The 20,859-nt window shown below is 43.7% G+C and overlaps 1 protein-coding gene across 9 annotated transcripts in view; it reads left to right on the top strand.

Moving 5' to 3' along the window:
- The first annotated feature begins 967 nt into the window (after window positions 1–967).
- Window positions 968–20,859, top strand: part of LOC140735721 (LIM domain-binding protein 1-like) — a 38,577-nt gene continuing 18,685 nt past the window's right edge. For 6 of the 9 annotated variants that reach the window (XM_073061211.1, XM_073061144.1, XM_073061188.1 and 3 more), the window contains exons 1-7: window positions 2,347–2,398; window positions 4,976–5,075; window positions 11,327–11,371; window positions 12,319–12,394; window positions 13,953–14,055; window positions 18,597–18,769; window positions 19,939–20,061. In XM_073061211.1, coding sequence (XP_072917312.1) covers window positions 2,362–2,398; window positions 4,976–5,075; window positions 11,327–11,371; window positions 12,319–12,394; window positions 13,953–14,055; window positions 18,597–18,769; window positions 19,939–20,061 — 657 coding nt within the window. In that variant the 5' untranslated portion in view covers window positions 2,347–2,361. Of the gene's footprint in view, window positions 1,007–2,346; window positions 2,399–4,975; window positions 5,076–11,326; window positions 11,372–12,318; window positions 12,395–13,952; window positions 14,056–18,596; window positions 18,770–19,938; window positions 20,062–20,859 lie in introns of those variants that run through there. The other 3 variants (XM_073061153.1, XM_073061162.1, XM_073061171.1) reach the window with 3 other exon arrangements.

Raw genomic sequence — 20,859 nt, 5'->3', positions numbered from 1 at the left:
GAAGTCATCTTTCTGACATTGTGGTGTCAAGAGAACAACCTCACCCTCAATGTCACAAAAACAAAGGGGTTGGTTGTGAATTACAGGCCGAGTGGAGATGGGCTAACCCCTATTGATATCAATGGATCTGGGTTTGAGAGGGTAAACAGCCTCAAGTTCCTCAGCATCCACATCACCGAGGACCTCACGTGGTCTGTACACACCAGCTGTGTGGTGAAAAAGGCACAACAGCACCTCTTTCACCTCAGACAGTTGAGGAAGTTTGGTATGGGCCCCCAAACTTTCTACAGGGGCACAACTGAGAGCATCGTGACTGGCTGCATCACTGCCTGGTATGGGAACTGTACCTCCCTTAATGGCAGGATTCTGCAGAAAGTGGTGCGGACAGCCCAGCGCATCTGTAGTTGTGAACTTCCCTCTATTCAGGACATTTACAAGGACAGATGTGTAAAAAGGGCCCGAAGGATCATTGGGGACCCGAGTCATCCCAACCACAATCGATTCCACTTGCTACCATCCAGGAAGCGCTATCACAGCATAAAAGCCAGGACCAACAGGCTCTGGGACAACTTCTTCCACCAGGCTGTCAGACTGATGAACTCATGCTGACTTGAGTGTTCTCTATATTACATTGACTCTTCTATTTATTATAAATTACTATGATTGCACTTTGCACACATAGATGGAGTATATGCAGGATGTTGAATTCTTGAACCTCCTGTAGATGGTGGGTTGGGATGTGCCTGTGCCGTATTGGGCAGAGAATCCGCTACTCTGTAGGTTCTTACAATCCTGCACAATCAAAATGCTTTACCAAACCACGGTGCAACCCCTCCGCTGCCTCCCTCCCTCACTCACTCATCAACCCTTTCCTTCCCTCCTCATCCGCCGACTCGGGGGAACCTGTGACGTCACCGAAGGCGCGCTCCCGGCTGCCGCGCGCCGCCGCCTCCACTCTCTTCCGCCGGAAGTGAGGGTCCCGCGTCGAGTTGCGGCGGAAGGGTCGGTGAGTGAGGGAGACCGCGGGCCGTTCAGCGGGAGGGTTGGGCAGAGTGCGAAGCCGCCGATCGGGATGGCTGGGAAATGGAGGGGTGTTGTGAGGGCTGAGGCCTGAGATAAGCACCGGGCTCTCCTGAGGAGATGAGGGGGGAACTGGGGGAGGCTAGGTGGGAGACTGTCGAGGGGGCGGGGCCTGGATGGCTGACTGAGGAGTTGGGCGATGGGTGCGAGACTGGGGTGAGGAGGAACGGTACTGGGTGGGAGAGGAGGTTGGTTCCTGGGGGAAACTGGGAGATAGGGTGTATCCTGGGGGAGAAGGGGTGTGGCCTGGGAGAGACTGGGGAAAGGGGGTGTGGCCTTGGGCAGTGGGTGTGGCCTGGGAGGGAGACGGGAGAGGGGGTGTGGCCTGGGGGGACTGGGGAGAGGGAATGTGGCCTGGGGGAGACTGGGGAGAGGGAATGTGGCGGGGGGGGGATACTGGGGAGAGGGGGTGTGGTCTGGGGGAGACTGGGGTGTGACCTGGGGGAGATGGGTGTGGCCTCGGGTGAAACTGGGGAGAGGGATGTGGCTTGTGGGAGACTGGGGAGGGGGGGTTGTGGGCTTGTGGGAGACTGGGGAGAGGGGGTGTGGGCTAGGGGGAGACTGGGGAGAGGGGGTGTGGACTAGGGGGAATTTAGGGAGAGGGGTGTGGTCTGGGGGAGAGTGGGGTATGGCCTGGTGGGTAATGAGGAGGGTGCGTGGCAGCTGGCTGGGAACCTCTTGTAAGGTGGTTGCAGGGAGAGTTTAGTTGGGGGCAGCTGGAGATGTCTGATTGTTCTGAGGGAGCAAAGTGGAAGTTGGAAAGAACACGAGGAGTGTAAAAAGGGAAATCAGGGTGGTGTCAGGAAAGCCTTGTTCATTACTGCCGAGGACTGGTGTGTATTGTACTCACTTTTCCGAGGGGCGGTCCCGGTTGAAGAAGGTTGATAGGTGGCGATAAAGTGTCAACAATAGTTGATACTTGAGATGCTGATGTGGGTGATTGATAAATGGGGTAAAGAGGAAGAGGGTCCTGCTAGGTGGTTGGAGGGGCTGGTGGGACAGGTCCCTGGTGATCCCCCTGTTCCCTGCTCCTTTCAAAATGAACTTTATACCTCAAATTTGAAGCAGGAAAAGATTAATACATTTTAAAATCAAAAACACTAAAAAGTATCCTGGAAGTGAAAAGATTGAAATTGTTAGGGTTTTACTACCCTGAGAATTGATAGCTTGCAGTCTGCTGTTGATTATAAGAGTAATGTCTATTTTGGATTTTGTTAGAACCATTTGGCTCCAATGCCAGGAGATGAGATTAGTGTGAATAGTGCTTGACAGTTGACTTGGATGTATTGGATAACTTGGATTTATTACCATGACTCTAGTAAGTTAATGTAACCACCCCAAAAATTAAAGCAGGCTTTAAATAAAGTTGAGGCCTGTGTTGAACATCCATTTTGGGGAGTCACTTATGGAAGAAAGAGGTTGTTTTAACACAGTTTATAGATCAGATTCATTGCATTATACTGCATGGAAGCAGACTCTTTGCCTCAATTGACAGTGCTGACCAATATTCCCAATCCTGTTGGACCCATAACCCTAAACCTTTCCAATCCATGTACCTGCTCAACTAGCTTATTAGAAGTTGTTATTGTACCTTCCTCAATCATTTCCTCTGGCAGCTGATTCCACATAGAATACACCCTTTGTGTTCTGGTCATAATTGGAAGAGTTCTCTGGGAATAGTGGTTCCCAACCATGGACCAATACCATTAAGTAAGAGAACTGTGGACCCCTGCTTGGAAATGATCTGGATCAGCCATCTTCATCTGATTCGTTTCATGTGTTAAGAGTCATGGGTGGGACTGATTTCCAACTTTGATTACTCAATCCCTTCAATAGTCTCGTTTTCCCGTCCCCCTCTCCTGGTTTTACCTATAACCGACTACCTTGTACTTCCTCCTCTTTCCCCCCCCCCCCCCACCCCACCTTCTCACTCTAACTTCTCATCTTTTTACTCCAGTCCTGATGAAGGGTCGCAGCTCAATGTGCCGACTGTACTCTTTTCCATGGATACTGCCTGACATACTGGGTTCCTCTGGCATTTTGTGTGTGTTGCTCGGATTTCCAACATCTGTACATTTTCTCTTGATAATGAAGAATCCTTATACATCTGAGTGTGATGGTATTCCTGAGTCTCCAGCCTGGACTTGCATGGCTGACAGTAGTGAAAACTGAGAGGAAGCTACTGACATGATGAAAGAGGCCCTGAACACCACCAGAGATAGAGGATCTTCATTGCTGCCCTAAATGCCAGCGGTGTAACGAGCAGAGAGACAGAAGATAAGGCCCATCAAGCCTGTTCTGCCATTCAATAAAATCATGGCTGATTTGGCTGTGGACTCATCTGCACCTACTTGGCTATTCCCCATAACGTTTAATTCCCCTACTGTGCAAAAATCTATCCAGCCTTGTCTGAAATATACTTACTGAGAATTCCACAGATTCACCACTCTCTGGGAAAAGCAGATCTTCCTCATCTCCATCCTAAATTTATTCCCCTAAATCTTGAGGCTATGTCCCCTAGTTCTAGTTTCACCTACCAGTGGAAACAACTTTCCTGCCTCTGTCTTATCTATCCCTTTCATAATTTTATATGTTTCTATAAGATCTCCTCTCAATTCTTCTGAATTCCAGTGAGTACAGTCCCAGGCGACTCAATCTCTCTTCATAGTCTAACCCCCTCATCGCTGGAATCAACCTGGTGAACCTCCTCTGTACCGCCTCCAAAGCCAGTATATCCTTCTTCAAGTAATGAGACCAGAACTGCACGCAGTACTCCAGATGCAGCCTCACCAGTACCCTGTATGGTTGGAGCAAAACCTCCCTGCTCTTAAATTTAATCCCTGTAGCAATGAAAGTCAACATTCCATTTGCCTTATTGATAGCCTGCTGCACCTGCAAAACAACCTTTTGTAATTCACACAGAAGCACTCCCAAGTCCCTCTGCACAGCAGCATGCTGCATTCATTTACCATTTAAATAATAATCTGGTCTTCCATTTTTCCTTCCAAAGTGGATGACCTCACATTTACCAACATTGTACTCCATCTGCCAGACCCTTGCCCACTCACTTAACCTGTCGATATCTCTCTGCAGGTTCTCCGTATCCTTAGGAGTGTTATTCATAGAGTATAAAGGGCAGTCATTTGCAGTACATAGCATTTTCGTTAGTAAAACTTCAGAATTCCTGTTGTCTTACAATATAATGGCTGAAAGTCAAAATAAATTTATCAGTGCTGCTTCCAGTGTGCAAGCTCAGAGAATCAGATGGTGTTCAAAGTAAATTTATTACCAAACACATCTATATGGGTGTCAGAGTGGAGGTATGTCCCTACCAAAGGAGCTATAAGGTGCTTCTTCCCTCCGCTAGCCTGCAGGTCACCCTTGGGCAAGGTGTAGTACCTGCTTAGCTCCTGTTCAGGGTCACGTGAAACCATGAGAGCAGGTGGTGGATGGTCGTATGAACAGCTAGTACATAACACAAATCCTGGTTATGTGACCACAGACAATCTCTGAAGATGATTGATAATGGGTAAAACAAGACAAATCTCAAACGATGAGTTGTGGAGCCCTTGACAGTGATTCTGTAGGTTGTGGAATCAGTTCAGCGGAACTGTTTCTGAACCTGGTGGTGTGGGACCCAAGGCTCCTGTACCTCCTTCCCAGTGGTAGCAATGAGAAGAGAGCATGGCCTCATCGGAGGTTCGTGGGTGGAGAGGGTCTTTGGTACTGAGCCCTGGACAAGGGCGGGGGTCCTTGATGATGGATGCTGCTCTCTTGTGACAGCACTGCATGAATATGTGCAGATTGGAGGTGAGAGCTTTGCCTATGATGGGCTGGTGACATGAATGAAGTAGTTGTTGCAGTTTGCCTCATTTATGTTTTTGCTTTGTTACAGGTTACCTAGTCCAGATATCTAGCCTGAGCCCATTTTGGTATTATTCCACCCTGAAGTGCATTCCGGAGACTGAGGCAGTTATGCTGGACCGAGACCTCGGGTGGGTATACAGCTTGTGAAACGGAACGCTCAGTTGTTGGTCTGCAATCTAGTATCCTGTTTCTCTGTTTATCAGCAACTTCTTCTAGAAGAATACTCTTTGAGAGCCAATAAAACTTAGTAATAAACTGAGGCTATATGACAGTTAGCCAGGATTGGGATGTTCCCAATGATTGTTTGGCAGTCTTTGATATTATAGTTTTCTCTATTAGTTCTACTCCTTTTCTTGATTATATAACCATATAACAATTACAGCACGGAAACAGGCCATCTCGGCCCTTCTAGTCCGTGCCAAACGCTTACTCTCACCTAGTCCCACCTACCTGCTCTCAGCCCATAACCCTCCCTTCCTTTCCTGTCCATATACCTATCCAATTTTTTTTTAAATGACAAAGTCGAACCTGCCTCTACCACTTCTACTGGAAGCTCGTTCCACACAGCTACCACTCTCTGAGTAAAGAAGTTCCCCCTCGTGTTACCCCTAAACTTTTGCCCCTTAACTCTCAACTTATGTCCTCTTGTTTGAATCTCCCCTACTCTCAATGGAAAAAGCCTATCCACGTCAACTCTATCTATCCCCTTCATAATTTTAAATACCTCTATCAAGTCCCCCCTCAACCTTCTACGCTCCAAAGAATAAAGACCTAACTTGTTCAACCTTTCTCTGTAACTTAGGTGCTGAAACCCAGGTAACATTCTCTATTTTGTTGATATCTTTCCTATAATTCGGTGATCAGAACTATAGAGAATACTCCAAATTTGGCCTTACCAATGCCTTGTACAATTTTAACATTACATCCCAACTCCTATACTCAGTGCTCTGATTTATAAAGGCCAGCATATCAAAAGCTTTCTTCACCACCCTATCCACATGAGATTCCACCTTCAGGGAACTGTGCACCATTATTCCTAGATCACTCTGTTCTACTGCATTCCTCAATGCCCTATCATTTACCATGTATGTCCTATTTTGATTAGTCCTACCAAAATGTAGCACCTCACACTTATCAGCATTAAACTCCATCTGCCATCTTTCAGCCCACTCTTCTACCTGGCCTAAATCTCTCTGCAAGCTTTGAAAACCTACTTCATTATCCACAAGATTTTCCTGTAAATGCCTCCAAGAAAACAAATCTCCAGGTAGTATATGGTGACATATATGTGCTTTGATAATAAATTTACTTTAAAATTTCAAAACTAGTGTTATCGAACTATCAGATTTGACTGGAGTTGCTTGGTCATCTGGTGTGAAATTTACGCAGCAGGTGTATTGGAAGAAGACACGATGAAGCTGGATGAGGCTAACGATCGTACTGAGGAATGAATTGAGCTTTTTCATGACAAAAATGCTAGGCACAGCTCACTGGAGGCTAAAACAGTGAAGTGGTTTGACAGAGTAATCCAGATATCTCAATCTGTGGGGAACACTAATATTAATGGACACGTAAGATGATAACCCTGGAAGGGGATTCATAATTAGCATGTGGGAAAAGCCATTACAAGAGCAGGCCACTCTGGCCTTATGAGAAATGGTAATTGACACTTCTACAAACTAGACATTTGAGGTATGGAATAAATGCTGTTCTTGTGGAACTTTGTGAAAAAGTTAAACAAGACACTTTATTTTCAACTTGTCACACAAAATGCTGAAGGAACTCAGTAGGTCGGGCAGCATCTGTGGGGAGGAATAAGCATGAACATTTCGGACTGAGACACTTCATCAGGGTTCAGGATTTCATCAGGATTTTCAACTTGTATTTCTTAACATATATGCAGGTGACAGTTTGGCATAATGAAAAATGATGGGCCGTTACCTAGGAATTCAAGCTCCACCCGAGATGGGAGCTGGTGGGGGTGGGGGTGGGGTGTCACCTGTTGTTGAGGTGAATGGTGCAAGATAACTAGATGTGCACATAAGAAACATGGAGTATTTGTTGGGGTGATGGTGGGGAGAAGGCATGAGCTCAGACATCATGTGACCTGTTTCTGTTCTGTAAATTTGGTGTCATTCTATGCATAGTTGTTAAACTACGACCTAAGAATGCATGCCATTGTCATTGTGTACTTTAGAACTTACTGCCTATTATGGCTGCCATTTAGGGCTGCAATGAAGGTCCTCCATCTCTGGCGGTGCTCAGGTCTTCTTTCATCATGTCAGTAGCTTCCTCTCAGTTTTCACTACTGTCAGCCCTGCAAGTTCAGGGTGAAGTCTCAGGAATACCATCACACTCATTTATAGAAGGATTCTTCATTGCTGTTTCTGGAACAATTTTGTTTTACCATTTGAGGTCGTTAGCCCTGAGCTGATCCCCCGAACCTGGAGGACCAGTCTGGTTTCTGGCCATAAACTTCTAATCAAGGTGGTGCCTGCATACAGCATTCCTTTGGTTGACATCTTCTGGATAGATCATGGAACCATCTTTTTCTCTTCTTTTATGTCTTTTACATTTGTTGCTCGTCTTGGATGTGATTCTGGAACTGTTGGAGACTTTTGCTGTTTGGAGATCGTTCAGTGCTTCGGTGCTCTGCAGTCTCCGAGACTCTGGGAGGCAGAGGCAGCGTGAGCAAACCTTGTGGCAAAAAGCTTGCAGGCTGGTGCACGAACCAATATTTGACCGCATTGCACCGACAGTAGCTTCCATTGTTTGCCAATTAAAGCGACAAGGGCAATTGAAACATCAAGGCAAGTGTGGAAGTTTGCAGATCATTTTGGTGTTTCAGCGCTCTGCCGTCTCCGAGAGGATTCCAGGAGGTATAGACTGTGTGTGGGCAGGCTGCAGGGCGGGAAACTATTTGGCTTCATTTTGCCGATTAAAGCTTCTATTGTTCACTGACGAAAGCTACGAGTGAGATAGAAGCGAGTGCGGAGGGTGAGCACCAGCTGCCTGTCTTGATTGCTTTGTACCGGACGGAGCAGGAAAGGCCTGCCGCTGGATAGGGTTCCCCAGGTCTTTCTGCATTTTGGATGTGGACTTGGACTATGGCATCTTTGTATCAGTCTTTTAGTTTTCATGGTCTGTGTTTTTTCTCCCGACCACCTCATTTTTTTTTGTTCAAGAAAGAAGATTTGGGGATCAACGTGCCTGATCCATTTTGTTCATTTTTTTTTATGCAGGAGGAGGGATTTGGGAGTTAACGTGACTGCACCGTTTTGCTTGTTTTTTGTGTGGGAGGAGGGATGGGGGGGTGTTAATGTTTCTGATCTGTTTTCTTGTTTTTTGTGTAGTAGGAGGGATTTGGGGGAGGGTTGATGCTTCTGATCCATTTCGCTCACTTTTTTTGTGTGGGAGGAGGGATTTGGGGGGGTTGATGTGCTTGTTCCATTTTTGTTCGTTTTTTTTGTGGGGAAGTGGAATTTGGGGGTCGATGATTGTGTTGCCTTTCGTTTCTTTCTTTTTTGGTCATGGCTGCCGGAGAATTGAAGTGTACTTCGATAATAAAATGAATCTTTGACCTGCTTAGCATGGGTGTCCTAACCAAGAGCCGAAGCATAAAGCCCTGACTCCAGCCGACATCGCTCTCTGGGCCATTGAGGCATGTAAACCTCCAAACCACAACAAGGTTGTGGTCCTCTTGGAGGATATTTTAAAAGTGTCCTATTTCTTGTTGCACATTAGTTTGAATCAGGACTGTTTAGCAGGGCAAGTCATCGTTTCAGGATGGAGTCAGTGTTGTATTTAGCAAATAGGTTAAACAGACTGTGTTGATTTTGTAGTCGGCTGAAAATCTGTTATAATAACCTGATGTCATATATCGGACTAATTGATTGATAGTTTAATGATGTTAAATTCAGTTAATGGTGAGGCATTCAGTGCTGGTGGTTGTCTATCATGTCTGATGACAGCAGGAAATCTGTGCGGGAGAGTTTTTAATGTGAAAAAACCATTGTACTGGGGCAGTTCCACTCTCTTGATCTCACGTCTGGGTTAAGTAACGTGAACAACTATCACAAACTGGAGTCCTTCTTAGTTACAGTCGATGACAATGATGTCTTCTTTGTCTCGTCATGCCCTACACTCTCCATGGAGCGCTGTAGTACCATCTCACTGTAGATCTCATCCGCCCAGTCCGCAGGAGCTGATTTTGCATGCTAGGACAGGTATGTCCTTATCTCATTGGGGTATGAAGCTGCAGGCCACCGTCACCTGGTTAAGCCCACTTGTCAAAGTGGTGTACTGGGGTGTAGCTACTGTCACATGCAAACAGCTACTTAGAGCCACAGGCGAGAGCTGAGTTTTGAGAGGGGACCAAAGGTGAGTGAGCTGCCCCAGAATGGACATGACAAGCCCCTTCACCAGAGGTACTAGCCCTCCTTGGACACCCCATACACTCCAATTCAGTATTGGGCTTTAAAACTTTAGACGGGTAGTGAAGGGCAACGGTGGACGTTAGGCTGTTCCAGGTTGGAGGGTTCTGGGTTCGACAGTCTGTGCGAGCTAGAGGCACAAGGGTCCCCCAGAGTTTGAGCTGGGAATCCAGTGTCCGATTGTTGGTTAGTCTGGGGGTCAGAGTCCAAAGATTGATCAGAAATTTGGAAGTCATAGTCCTATGGTGGGGGGCTGGAGACCCAGAGGTTGGAGGGCCATCCGTGGCTGTGGTTATTGGGAGGGAAGGGGCTTATTGTTTTGCTGCTTGTGTTTTGCCGAGCACTGTGGGCATACTATGTTGGTGCAGAAATATATGCTACACTTGCGGGCTTCCCCCCATCACATCTTCATATGTGTTAGTTGCTAATGCAAATGCCACATCTCTGTATGCTTCAGTGCGCATGTGATAAATAAATCAGAATTGGATCACCTAAAATATGTGTAATATGAGACTATTTTGGACAGAGCTTGGCAATATGTAGAATAATTTACCCCGGTATTTTTGCAGATTAGTAGCTAAAACTCAATTGCAATTGGTCTGCAGTTTGAATATGTGCAAGCTGCTGGATTTGATTAAGTGTTCTGTATTTTAGTGCCTCAGAGGGAAATCCAGCCCAGAATTATTTGGGAATTGTATTAACTAAAGCAGAATGTTGCGAATATTTCTGTAAATTATCTTTGAATTGCAGCTTGCTGTTAATATTCAGTTCTTAACTCAAAGCTTATCAGCTGTTTAACCAGGATCCTACTCTAACATGCAGTGTTGAATTTGGAGATTACATGGATATGAATATTTTATTACCATAAATAAAAGCTGCCCAGTTAGAGCTTACTGTTGAATTTTTAATAGACAGTTTCTGTTAACTGTGATTTCCTTTTGATACACGCATCCTTAATTCCTTTTGGTTGCTGTTACTCCGTTGTAGTCAGAACCGGAATGGCACATCCTGCAGCATTGGAATGGTAGTGAGCAATGACATTTAATCATGGTCTTCTACTTTTATCTACCAAACTAAAGACTTATCTCTGAGGAGTCTGTCTCTCCATTTGCTCTCCCTAAGATGTCCTGCAGCCTTCTTGACCAATTCAGAGTGGCACAACCTCTGTTCTCTAGAGCAGGCTTGCTACCTGTTCTCATCCTTGGTCATGATGACCTAAGGAGAGTACAGGTGTGTTAGAGGTCAGATTGGGGATAGGGATGTGGAGGAGTTCAAGATCAGGCCTCCACTCTGTACAAAGTCCAGCAATGCGGACGGGTGACAAAGGATATCTGCAGTCCAAGTCTCCGTTCTGTGCTCAAAGTTCCGGCAGTGTGGATGTGGGACAAAGGAAATCTACTGTCCAGGCTTCTGCTCTGTACTCGAAGGCCAGTGACGAAGGATACTGTGTCAATGTGTCCCATCATTGGATGTCCATGCAAGGAGGAGGCACGAGGGCCAGGCTGTTGGCATATTTGGAATTCAAGCCTGGAATTCAGGTCCCATCATCGGCTAGTCTTGTGGTGGGGGGGGGGGGGGGTACCGAAGGACGATCAAACGTCGAGAGCCAATGGCCCAAGCCAGGAGGTTCGTCCTGGAGTTGGAGGACTTTATGTGGTGAATGGGAGGGAGGAACGGCGCCTGTTTTGCTGTTGTTTTGTCGCTTGTGGTGGTCTGCTGTTCTGCCAAAATTTGTGGGCATGTTATGTTGTTACCAGAATATGTGGCGACTGTTGTGGGCTGCTCCCAGCGCATCCCCAGACTGTGCTGGTTTTAACACAAATGATGCAGTTCCCTGTATGTTTTGATGTACACGTGATAAATAATTCAGAATCTACTGTTAAAAGAGCAATAATGTTACTGAGTGCAGCAGCAATTAACATTGCCACTTTCATCTTCATTTGTAGTCCAACCCCATCTTACCCGCCTACGTATCCGGAGCCCAATATCGGGTAAGGACATTGTAGTTTTGTTTGGTATCTGTAACGTCTTTTTAATTGAAGGGACATTTCATTCTGTTATGGATCCATATTCCGGGATTCAACTATAATCTTTGTATCGTACATTATATATGCATCAAATATTGAGCTGATTTTATTATTGCTGTTGAAGTTTAGCAGTTCAGCAAGAGCAACTGATGATTTGAAGAGAGAGTAGATCTCTGCTGGCTAACTGATTATACACCATTTTTGTAATACAGTACTGTACAAAAGTCTCAGGCATATATATATATTGCTAGTGTGTTTAAGACTTTTGCACAGTACTGTGGTAATTTTGTGTTACACTGTACTGCTGCCACATAAAACAAATTTCATGAGATATGTGAGTGATGATAAACCTGATTCTGATATGGGTCTCTATTGTGGACTAGAGTGGGAAAGGAGCAGGAAGAGGGTAATCGTGGTTGGGAAAGGGGGAAGGGAGAGGGGAGGAAGTGGGAAACACCAGGCATTCTGTAATGATCAATAAACCAATTGTTTGGAATCAAATGACCTTGCCTGGTGTCTCAGGGCTGGATGTATCTGCACACGTGCCACTACCCTGCCCCGGCACTCATTCTCTGCCACCTGTCCCACACCCCTCCTGCAGTGCTCCATCCTCATCATTCCCAACATCCTTTGCTCCCGCCAGATCTACAAACAAGTCAGCTACTTATTCACTGTCAGTAATAATGTAAATAATGTGACAATTGGCTCAATTCTTTCTAGCTCACACTATTATATAAAATATACAGTTATTTCATAATTGTTTTGGTAATATCAGGTGTTTTGTTATAGTCTTTGAAATGGTAGACTTCAGTAGCAGATTTATTTGTGTAACAGCTGTCATTTATTCTAGACAATTTGTTACAGATCTTTTTAAATTTAATTTGCTTACTAATGCAATCCCACTATTTCAGAAGACACACACCCTATATGTCACAACCCGAGTTCAGGATCTATGAACTCAACAAACGTCTCCAGAACTGGACAGAGGTAAGTAATTTCAAGGTGGTTAGACGGTAGGGGTTTCAATTATGTATATTGTCAGAACTTCCAATCAACTTATAGCTAAAATTTGTTCTCTGTTTAAATTCCATAGTGAAAATTAGCAAAGTTAGCACCCGGAAATGAAAGAAACCGAATTGGTCGAGGTAGCATAGCAGTTAGCACGACAATATTGCAATTCAGAGCATCAGAGTTCAATCCCGGCATTCTCTGTAAGGAGTTTGTACGTCTTCCCATGGAACGTGTGGGTTTCTCTGGGTGCTCCTGTTTCTTCCCACAGTCCAAAGGCGTACTGGGTGGGTTAATTGGTCATTGCAAATTGTCCTGTGATTAGGTTAGGGTTAAATTGCAGTTGTTGGGCGGTGTGGCTTGAATGGCTGAAAGGGCCTACTCTGTGCTATATCTTTTTTTCTTTTTACAATATTTATTCAGAAGAAAAAAAACAAGATTTACAGAGTGCAACACATAGATACATCTCAACATAACTTGTGTACATTCATATATTGTAATAAAATTGATCAAAATGTTATAGCATAACACAAAGGTATACCACTCTGTAATCAAAAATTTAAAGATAAGTCATACATCATAAAAGAAATGTTTTATATTAAAAAAAAGTCAACCCCCACCAACTACCAAAAAAAAGCTGATGGATGATAATGGATAATTAGGAAAAAAAACTTATTCGCTTAAGAGAAGATAAAAATATACATAAAAGTCTGCACTGTTAAACTTTATAAATTGGAAAAGTAATTTAGGAAAGGTCCCCAGATATCATAAAAAGTTTTGAATTTAAGACTGAGCAGCAGATCTTTTCTAAATTTAAATAAGACATAGTATCACATAGCCATTGAAGATGTGTAGGAGGGGTAGACTCCTTCCATTTAAGCAAGATTGCTCTTCTTGCTAAAAGAGAGTGTGCTATATCTGTAAGTAAATAAATAGTTAGAGAAAAACCGACCTATAGCTACCTGCATCGGGAGGGTCTGTTGACCAATTTCCTTTGCTGCTCATTCACTAGTTTCTGGGGTACAGTGCTACTGCAGGCATGCTTTTCTTAGTACTTTTCCAAAGTGACCTTCAATTAAATTAGTGTTGTTCCACTGTGGGGTTTCTGAACACATCCCTTTGAAAGAGAAAAAAGACAGTTAGGGTTAATGAGGAACACACACAAAACGCTAGTGGAATGCAGTAGGCCAGGCAGCATCATTGCTTCTTCCTATAGATGCTGCCTGGCCTGCTGCATTCCACCAGAATTTCCAGCATCTGCAGAGTTCCTCGTGTAGGGTTAATGAGTCGTGGGTATACCATGTTGATGCCGGTAGCGTGGTGATACTTGTGGGCTGCCCAGCACAACCTTTATTGATTTGATTTGAAGTATACAGCACATTTCACTGGATGTTGTAAAGTACTGTACATCTGACAAAGCTAATCTCATGTATGTTTCTCTGTTAGTTTAATTTGGTTCCTTATTCAACAAGTGTGAAGGACTTTTGTCCCCAGTGATTACATTGTTGGTGTGATTTTTTTTTCCCTCTCTCTCCAGGAGTGTGACAACCTTTGGTGGGATGCTTTCACCACAGAATTTTTTGAAGACGATGCAGTATTGACTGTGGCCTGCTGCCTAGAAGATGGACCAAAAAGATACAGTGAGTTTTTGTTGCTGTCCTTCATAGCTCGCACATATTTCAAGTAAAAAGCATGTAATGAAGTAAATTACAAAATAATGAGCTTTTATTTAAAGGCATAAAAATTAGCAAGAAGCATTAATAAAATGTGTCAAGTATTGTAAAATGTCCAATACAAATACCCTGTAATTCAGTAAACTGTTATCAGCCAGTACTTACCAACTGTTTACTCATGGTTATCCAACTTAGGCTTTATCGTCATCATTATGTGCCATGACAAGCGATGTAGGTGATCATGGCTACATGACCTTGATTGTTCTTGTCAAATTTTTCTACAGAAGTGATTTGTCTTTGCCGTCTTCTGGGCAGTGTCTTTACAAGACAATTGACCCCAGCCATTATCAATACATTTCAAAGATTCTCTGCCTGGTGTCAGTAGTTGCATAACCAGGACTTGTGATATGTATCAGCTGCTCATACGACCATCCACCACCTGCTCCCATGGCTTCACATGACCCTGATCGGGGGCTAAGCAGGTGCTACACCTTGCCCAAGGGTGACCTGCAGGCCAGCAGAGGGAAGGAGCACCTTACATCTCCTTTGGTGGAGATGTCTCTCCACGCCACCACCCTAGTTTAGGCTTCAGCAGAACCTTTTGGCTCCAGATCTCATCACAACCATGTTGCAGATAAATAAAGAGAAGTAAAGATTAGTTTGATTTGTTGCAAGTATGTTGAAATCTATAGTGAAATATGCTATTTGTATCAATGAGCAGCGCAGTCTGAGGATATGCTGGGTGCAGCTTGCAGGTGTAGCCACACTTAGGGCACCAACATAACATGGTCCAATGGAATGATCCCAATACGTACATCATTAGAATGTGGGAGGAAACTGGAGCACCTGGAGAAAACCCAAGTGGACATGGAAGAGATTATAAATTCCTTGGAGACAGCAGCAGGAATCGTACCACAATCTTCCAATCTCAGGAGCTGTAAAGATTTATGCTAATCTTTATGCTACTGACATAGATGTGGGTGAAAGAGCTCTTTACTGAGGTTGGAGTGATTGCCATTGCCAAGTAGGCAGCACCTGATAGACGGTGGCACCAAGGTGGGCTGATAAAACTGAAATCAACTGGGAAAATACTCCAAAAGTTGTGGTCATACCTCCACAAAGACAGATGGTTGTGGTCTGTCTTTCTGGAGGTAGGCAGCATGGTAGTGTAGGGGTTAGCGCAATCGTTTTACAGAGCTAGTGATTATCAGTTGGGGTTGGATTGCTGCTGTCTGAAAGGGGTTTGTATGTTCTCCCCGTGATGTACAGGTTGGGTTTAGTAAGCTGTGGGCATGCTATGTTGGTGCTGGAAGCATGATTTCACTTGTGGACTGCCCCCAGCACACTCCAGGGACTGTGTTGGACTTTGATGCAAAACAATGCATTTCACTGTATGTTTTAATGTACATGTGACAATTAAAACTAATTTTTGTAAAATCAATTCAATTCTAGATCCAGGATGTTACTGCAGGAATTCCTTAGGGCAGTGTCCTTGGTCCAACCGTATTTATCTGCTTCATTGACCTTCCTTCCATGATAAGATCAGAAGAGACCAGAAGACCACAAGATGTAGGAGCAGAATTAGGCCATTTGGCCCATCGAGTCTGCTCCACCATTTCATCATGGCTGATCCAATTTTGCTCTCAGCCCCAATCTCCTGCCTTCTCCCCTAACCCTTCATGCCCTGACCATTAAAGAATCTATCGTCTGCCTTACATATACATAAATACTTGGCTTCCACAGCTGCTCGTGGCAACGAATTTCACAGAATCACCACTCTCTGGTTAAAGAAATTCCTCCTCATCTCCATTCTAAAAGGACACCCCTCTATTCTGAGGCTGTGCCCTCTGACCTTAGACTCCCCCACCATAGAAAACATCATCTCCACATCCACTCTACCAAGGCCTTTCACCATTTGATAGGTTTCAATGAGGTTTCATTTTTGGGAACCTTATTTGAATCCTCTCCAAATTCAGCCCATCCTTTCTAAGATAAGGGCCTAAAACTGCTGACAATACTCCAAGTGAGGCCTCAGGAGTGCTTTATATAAAGTTTCAATATTACATCCTTGCTTTTATATTCTAGTTCTCTTGAAATGAATGCTAACATTGCATTTACCTTCCTCACCAGACACACCCTGACTCAATTTCCCAAGTCCCTTTACCTTAGTTTTTGTATTTTATCTCCACTTAGAAAATATTCAACCCTTTCATTTATTCCACCAAAGTGCACTTCTCGATGTTGTATTCCATCTCCCACTTGTTTGCCCATTCTCTTAATCTAAGTCCTTTTGTAGCTTTTCTACTTCCTCAAAACTACACGCCCCTCCATCTATCTTCATATGGTCGGCAAACTTTGCAACAAAGCCATCAGTTCTATCATCCAAATTATTGTCATATAATGTAAAAAGTATTGGTCCCAACACAGACCCCGTGGAACACCATTAGTCACCGGCAGCCAGTCAGGAATGGCTTTGTTTATTCCCACTCTTTGCCTCCTACCAATCAGCTCTGCTTTATCCATGCTAGAATACCATGGGCTCAAACTTGTTAAGCAGCCTCGTGTGGCACCTTGTCAAAAAGGCCTTCTGGAAGTCCAAGAACACAACATCAACTGATACTTCATTTCTATCCTGCTTGTTATTTCTTCAAAGAATTCCAACAGAGTTGCAGGCAAGATTTTCCCTTGAGGAAATCATGCTGAATACGGCCTATTTTATCATGTGCTTCCAAGTACCCTGAGACGTCATCCTTAATAATAGACCAACATCTCCCCTACCACTGAAGTCAGACTAACTGGCCTATAGTTTCCTTTTTTCTGCCTGTCTCCCTTCTTAAAAAATAGTGACTTTTGCAATTTTCCAGTGTTCTGGAGCCATTCTAGAATCTAGTGATTCTAGAGAGATAATTACTAATGCCTTTACAATCTCTTCAGCCACCTCATTCTGGTCTAGGTGACTTTTTTTATCTTCAAACATTTCAGTTTCCCAAGAACCTTCTCCCTAGTAATGGTAACTTCACACACTTCATTACCCCTGACGCCTGGAGCTTCCACCCTACTGCTAGTGTCTTCTGCAGTAAAGACCGATGCATAATGCTTATTCATTTCGTCTGCCATTTCATTGTCCCTCATTGCTACCTCTCCAGCTTCGTTTTCCAGCGGTCCAATATCCACTTTCACCTCTCTTTTACACTTTATGTGTTTGAAGAAGCTTTTGATATCCTCTTTAATATTATTGGCGAGGTGAAATTCAACTTTATTCACAACTCCTCAACAACTAAACCAGTCCATGTCTGAATGTAGCAGGAAATGGACAACATTTTCAGGCATAGGCTGATACAGGTTTCCCCCGCTATCCGAAGGTAGTGTTCCTATGAAACCATTCGTAAGCCGAAATGTCGTAAAGCATTTCCATTAATTTATATGGGAAAAATTTGAGCATTCCCAGACCCCAAAAAAACCTACCGAATCATACCAAATAGCACATAAAACCTAAAATAACATTAACATAGAGTAAAAGCAGGAATGATATGATAAATACACTGCTATATAAAGTAGAAATAATGTATGTACAGTGTAGTCTCACTTACCAGAATTGGGAAGATTGAGCCAAAACCGATTTGTAGAAAAAAGTCGGCACATACATGCATGCGCACGCACCTGCCCGCGCAAGGCTCCGTGGTCATGGTAGTCTTTCTCGGGGGTAAACACAAGTTTAAAGCAGGCATCTTTTTTCGTAAAAGCGAAAATCCTCTTGTGGTTAGCGAAAACAGGTACTAATGTAGGTCTTTCATAAAAGTGTAATGTCGTAAAGTGAACGTTTAGAAAGCAGGGGCACCTATATATGGTAAGTAACATTTATGTCATAGAAGTGCTAGGCAACAACTCTCTCCAACAAAATAGACTTAGAATTTTCTATTTACTGGCATTGCTATTGCTGAGTCCCCTGATCAATATCCTGGGGCCACTACTAACTCAGCTGGGACAGTTATGTGGCTACAAGGACAGGTCAGAGGCTAGAATTAGTCATCTCTATCATGGGTACTAGCCTCCGTAGTATCCAGGACATCTTCAAGGAGTGGTGCCTCAGAAAGTTAGTGTCCACCACTAAAGTCTCACAGCCACCCAAGATATGCTCTCTTCTCATTGTTGCCATCAGGCCTGAAGGCACCCACTCAGCGATTCAGGAACAGGTTCTTCTCCTCTCCCATCTGAATTCTGAATGTTCATTGAACCCATGAACACTACCTCACTACTTATCTAATTCAGCTGTTTAATATAGCTATAGATGTATTGTAATCAAGATTTTTTTCGCAATTATTGTGTAATTGCATTGTATGCCAGTGATATTAAACCTTATTCTGATTCTGAAATGTATGTTATTCACTTGATAGATGAGAAATGTCCAGCATTCTGTAGACTACTAGCTGCTTTGAATTCATTACATTGTGGACAAATTGGTTCAAGATCTTGAAGTTTAACTATTCCTGTCTCTTGTTTCTCCTAAGCAATTGGCCGGACTCTAATCCCTCGCTATTTTCGTAGTATCTTTGATGGTGGAGCAACAGACCTTTATTTTAACTTGAAGCACTCAAAAGAATCATTCCATGGCAATCTGGTGATATTGGACTGTGATCTCTGCAGCATGGTCACACTACACAACAAACCTATCTTCACCAAGGTAGGACAAGCCCTGCATGTTTGAGTGGGTGGCTTGAGTTCTTGCTGTCACTCTGAACCTGCAGTTAGATCAGGAACCAGGAGAGCAGTTATTTAGTTTTTAATTTATCCCAGTTAATTTTTGCTGTGGCATTCATTTAGAAATACAGATGAGCTAAAAAAAAAAGTGGCTAGTGTCAAAAGTAGAGAATCGAGATTTTTAACTTAAATAATTTTCAGTAGTCCTAACTTGTAGATGTTTTGCACAACTTTTTAGTTCTGATGCAATACACGCAAAATACTGGAGAAACTCAGATGAAGGATGCAGGATAAGACTGAGAAATTATGAATTTAACAGACAGCAGAGATCAGTTTGATTATGACCATAGCCTTGATGAATTGGAAGTCGAATGAGTTGCCGTGTCATTCAGTTTGCTCCTGTCTATTTATCCAGGTTAGACAGCAGCTATGGAAAAGAATAAACAGTGGATGTTTTGGACCAAATTCTGGTGTAGTTTTTATTGAGAAATATGGTCCAGGGCCCAAGCAATAGCATGTAGGACAACAGAGAGGCAGAGTTTAATAGAACAAGGACATTAACACGAGATTCTGTAAATGCTGAAAATCCAGAGTAGCACACAAATTGCTGGAAAAAGTCAGCAGGTGAGGCAGCATCTATGGAGAAGAATAAACAGTTGACGTCTTTGACTCAGACCCTTCATCAGATCAATCCTACTCTTTATTCTTCAGCCCTTTACTTCCACCTATCACCTCCCAGTTTCTCGCTTCAAGCATCCCCCCACCGCGCGTGTGCGCACACACACACACACACCCACCCACCCACCCCTCTCCTCTCATCTGGTCCCACCTATCACCTGCCAGCTTGTACTCTTCCCCGCCCCCTCCACCTTCTTATACTGGCTTTTTCCCCCTTCCATTTCAATCCTGATGAACGGTCTCGGGCCCAAAGCGTTCACTCTTCATTCCCCTCTGTCAATGCTGCCTGACCTGCTGAATTCCTCCAGCATTTTTGTGCATGTTAGTACTGGTAGTACAAGGATGCAGGATAAGACTGAGAAATTATGAATTTAACAGACAGCAGAGATCAGTTTGATTATGACCATAGCCTTGATGAATTGGAAGTCGAATGAGTTGCCGTGTCATTCAGTTTGCTCCTGTCTATTTATCCAGGTGTGTACAGAAGGTCGCCTCTACCTTGAATTTACTTTTGATGATTTGATGCGCATAAAGAATTGGCATTTTAATATCAGACAAAATCGTGAGCTCCTCTCACGCAGCATCCTTGCAACGCATGTGAGTATCTGACTTCTACTTAAAAGTGGTTTCAGCTGGTTAATCTAACACCACATGAAGATGTATTCACAGATGGTGTTAAGGGAAGCCACCCTAAAAGGCAACTCCCTACAAACGATGGTACATGACAAAAATACACATGGTGGCCTCTTTATTAGGTACAGGAATGGAGCCAGGTGTTTTTCAGCCACTGTAGCCCATCCACGTCAAGGTTTGACGTGCATTCAGAGATGCACATCATTGTTGTAACGCATGGTGATTTGAGTTACTGTCACTTTCCTGTCAGCTTGATCCACTCTGCCCATTCTTCTCTAACCTCTCTCATTAACAGGTCATTTTCGTCCACAGAACTGCTACTCACTGGATGTTATTTTGTGTTTCACACAATTCTCTGTAAGCTCCAGAGACTGCTGTGCATGAAAATCCCAAGAGATCAGCAGTTTCTGAGATACTTAAACCATCCTGTCTGGCACCAATAATCAATCAACAGTCAAGATCTCTTAGAACATATTTGTTTCTTATTCTGGTGTTTGTTGTGACAACAACTTGACCATATCTGCATGCTTCTATGCATTGAGTTACTGTCACATGATTGGTTGATTAGATATTTGCATTATCAAGCAGGTGTACCTAATAAAGTGGCCACTGAGTGTACATTCCTGAAAGTTTACCTGACTTTGTAGTTACAGTGTTAATTCTGTTAGTGGTAGGTTTGATATTTGGGGAAAAAAAACTTTTAAAAATGAATTTGTTTTGTTTTCATTTTAAGTTTTAGTATTTTGTGTAACTAACCACATT

This window comes from Hemitrygon akajei, chromosome 1 (genome assembly GCF_048418815.1).
Source record: "Hemitrygon akajei chromosome 1, sHemAka1.3, whole genome shotgun sequence".
NCBI lineage: Eukaryota > Metazoa > Chordata > Chondrichthyes > Myliobatiformes > Dasyatidae > Hemitrygon > Hemitrygon akajei.
Note: the sequence above shows the minus strand (reverse complement) of the source record. Positions and strands in the feature narration are given on the sequence as shown.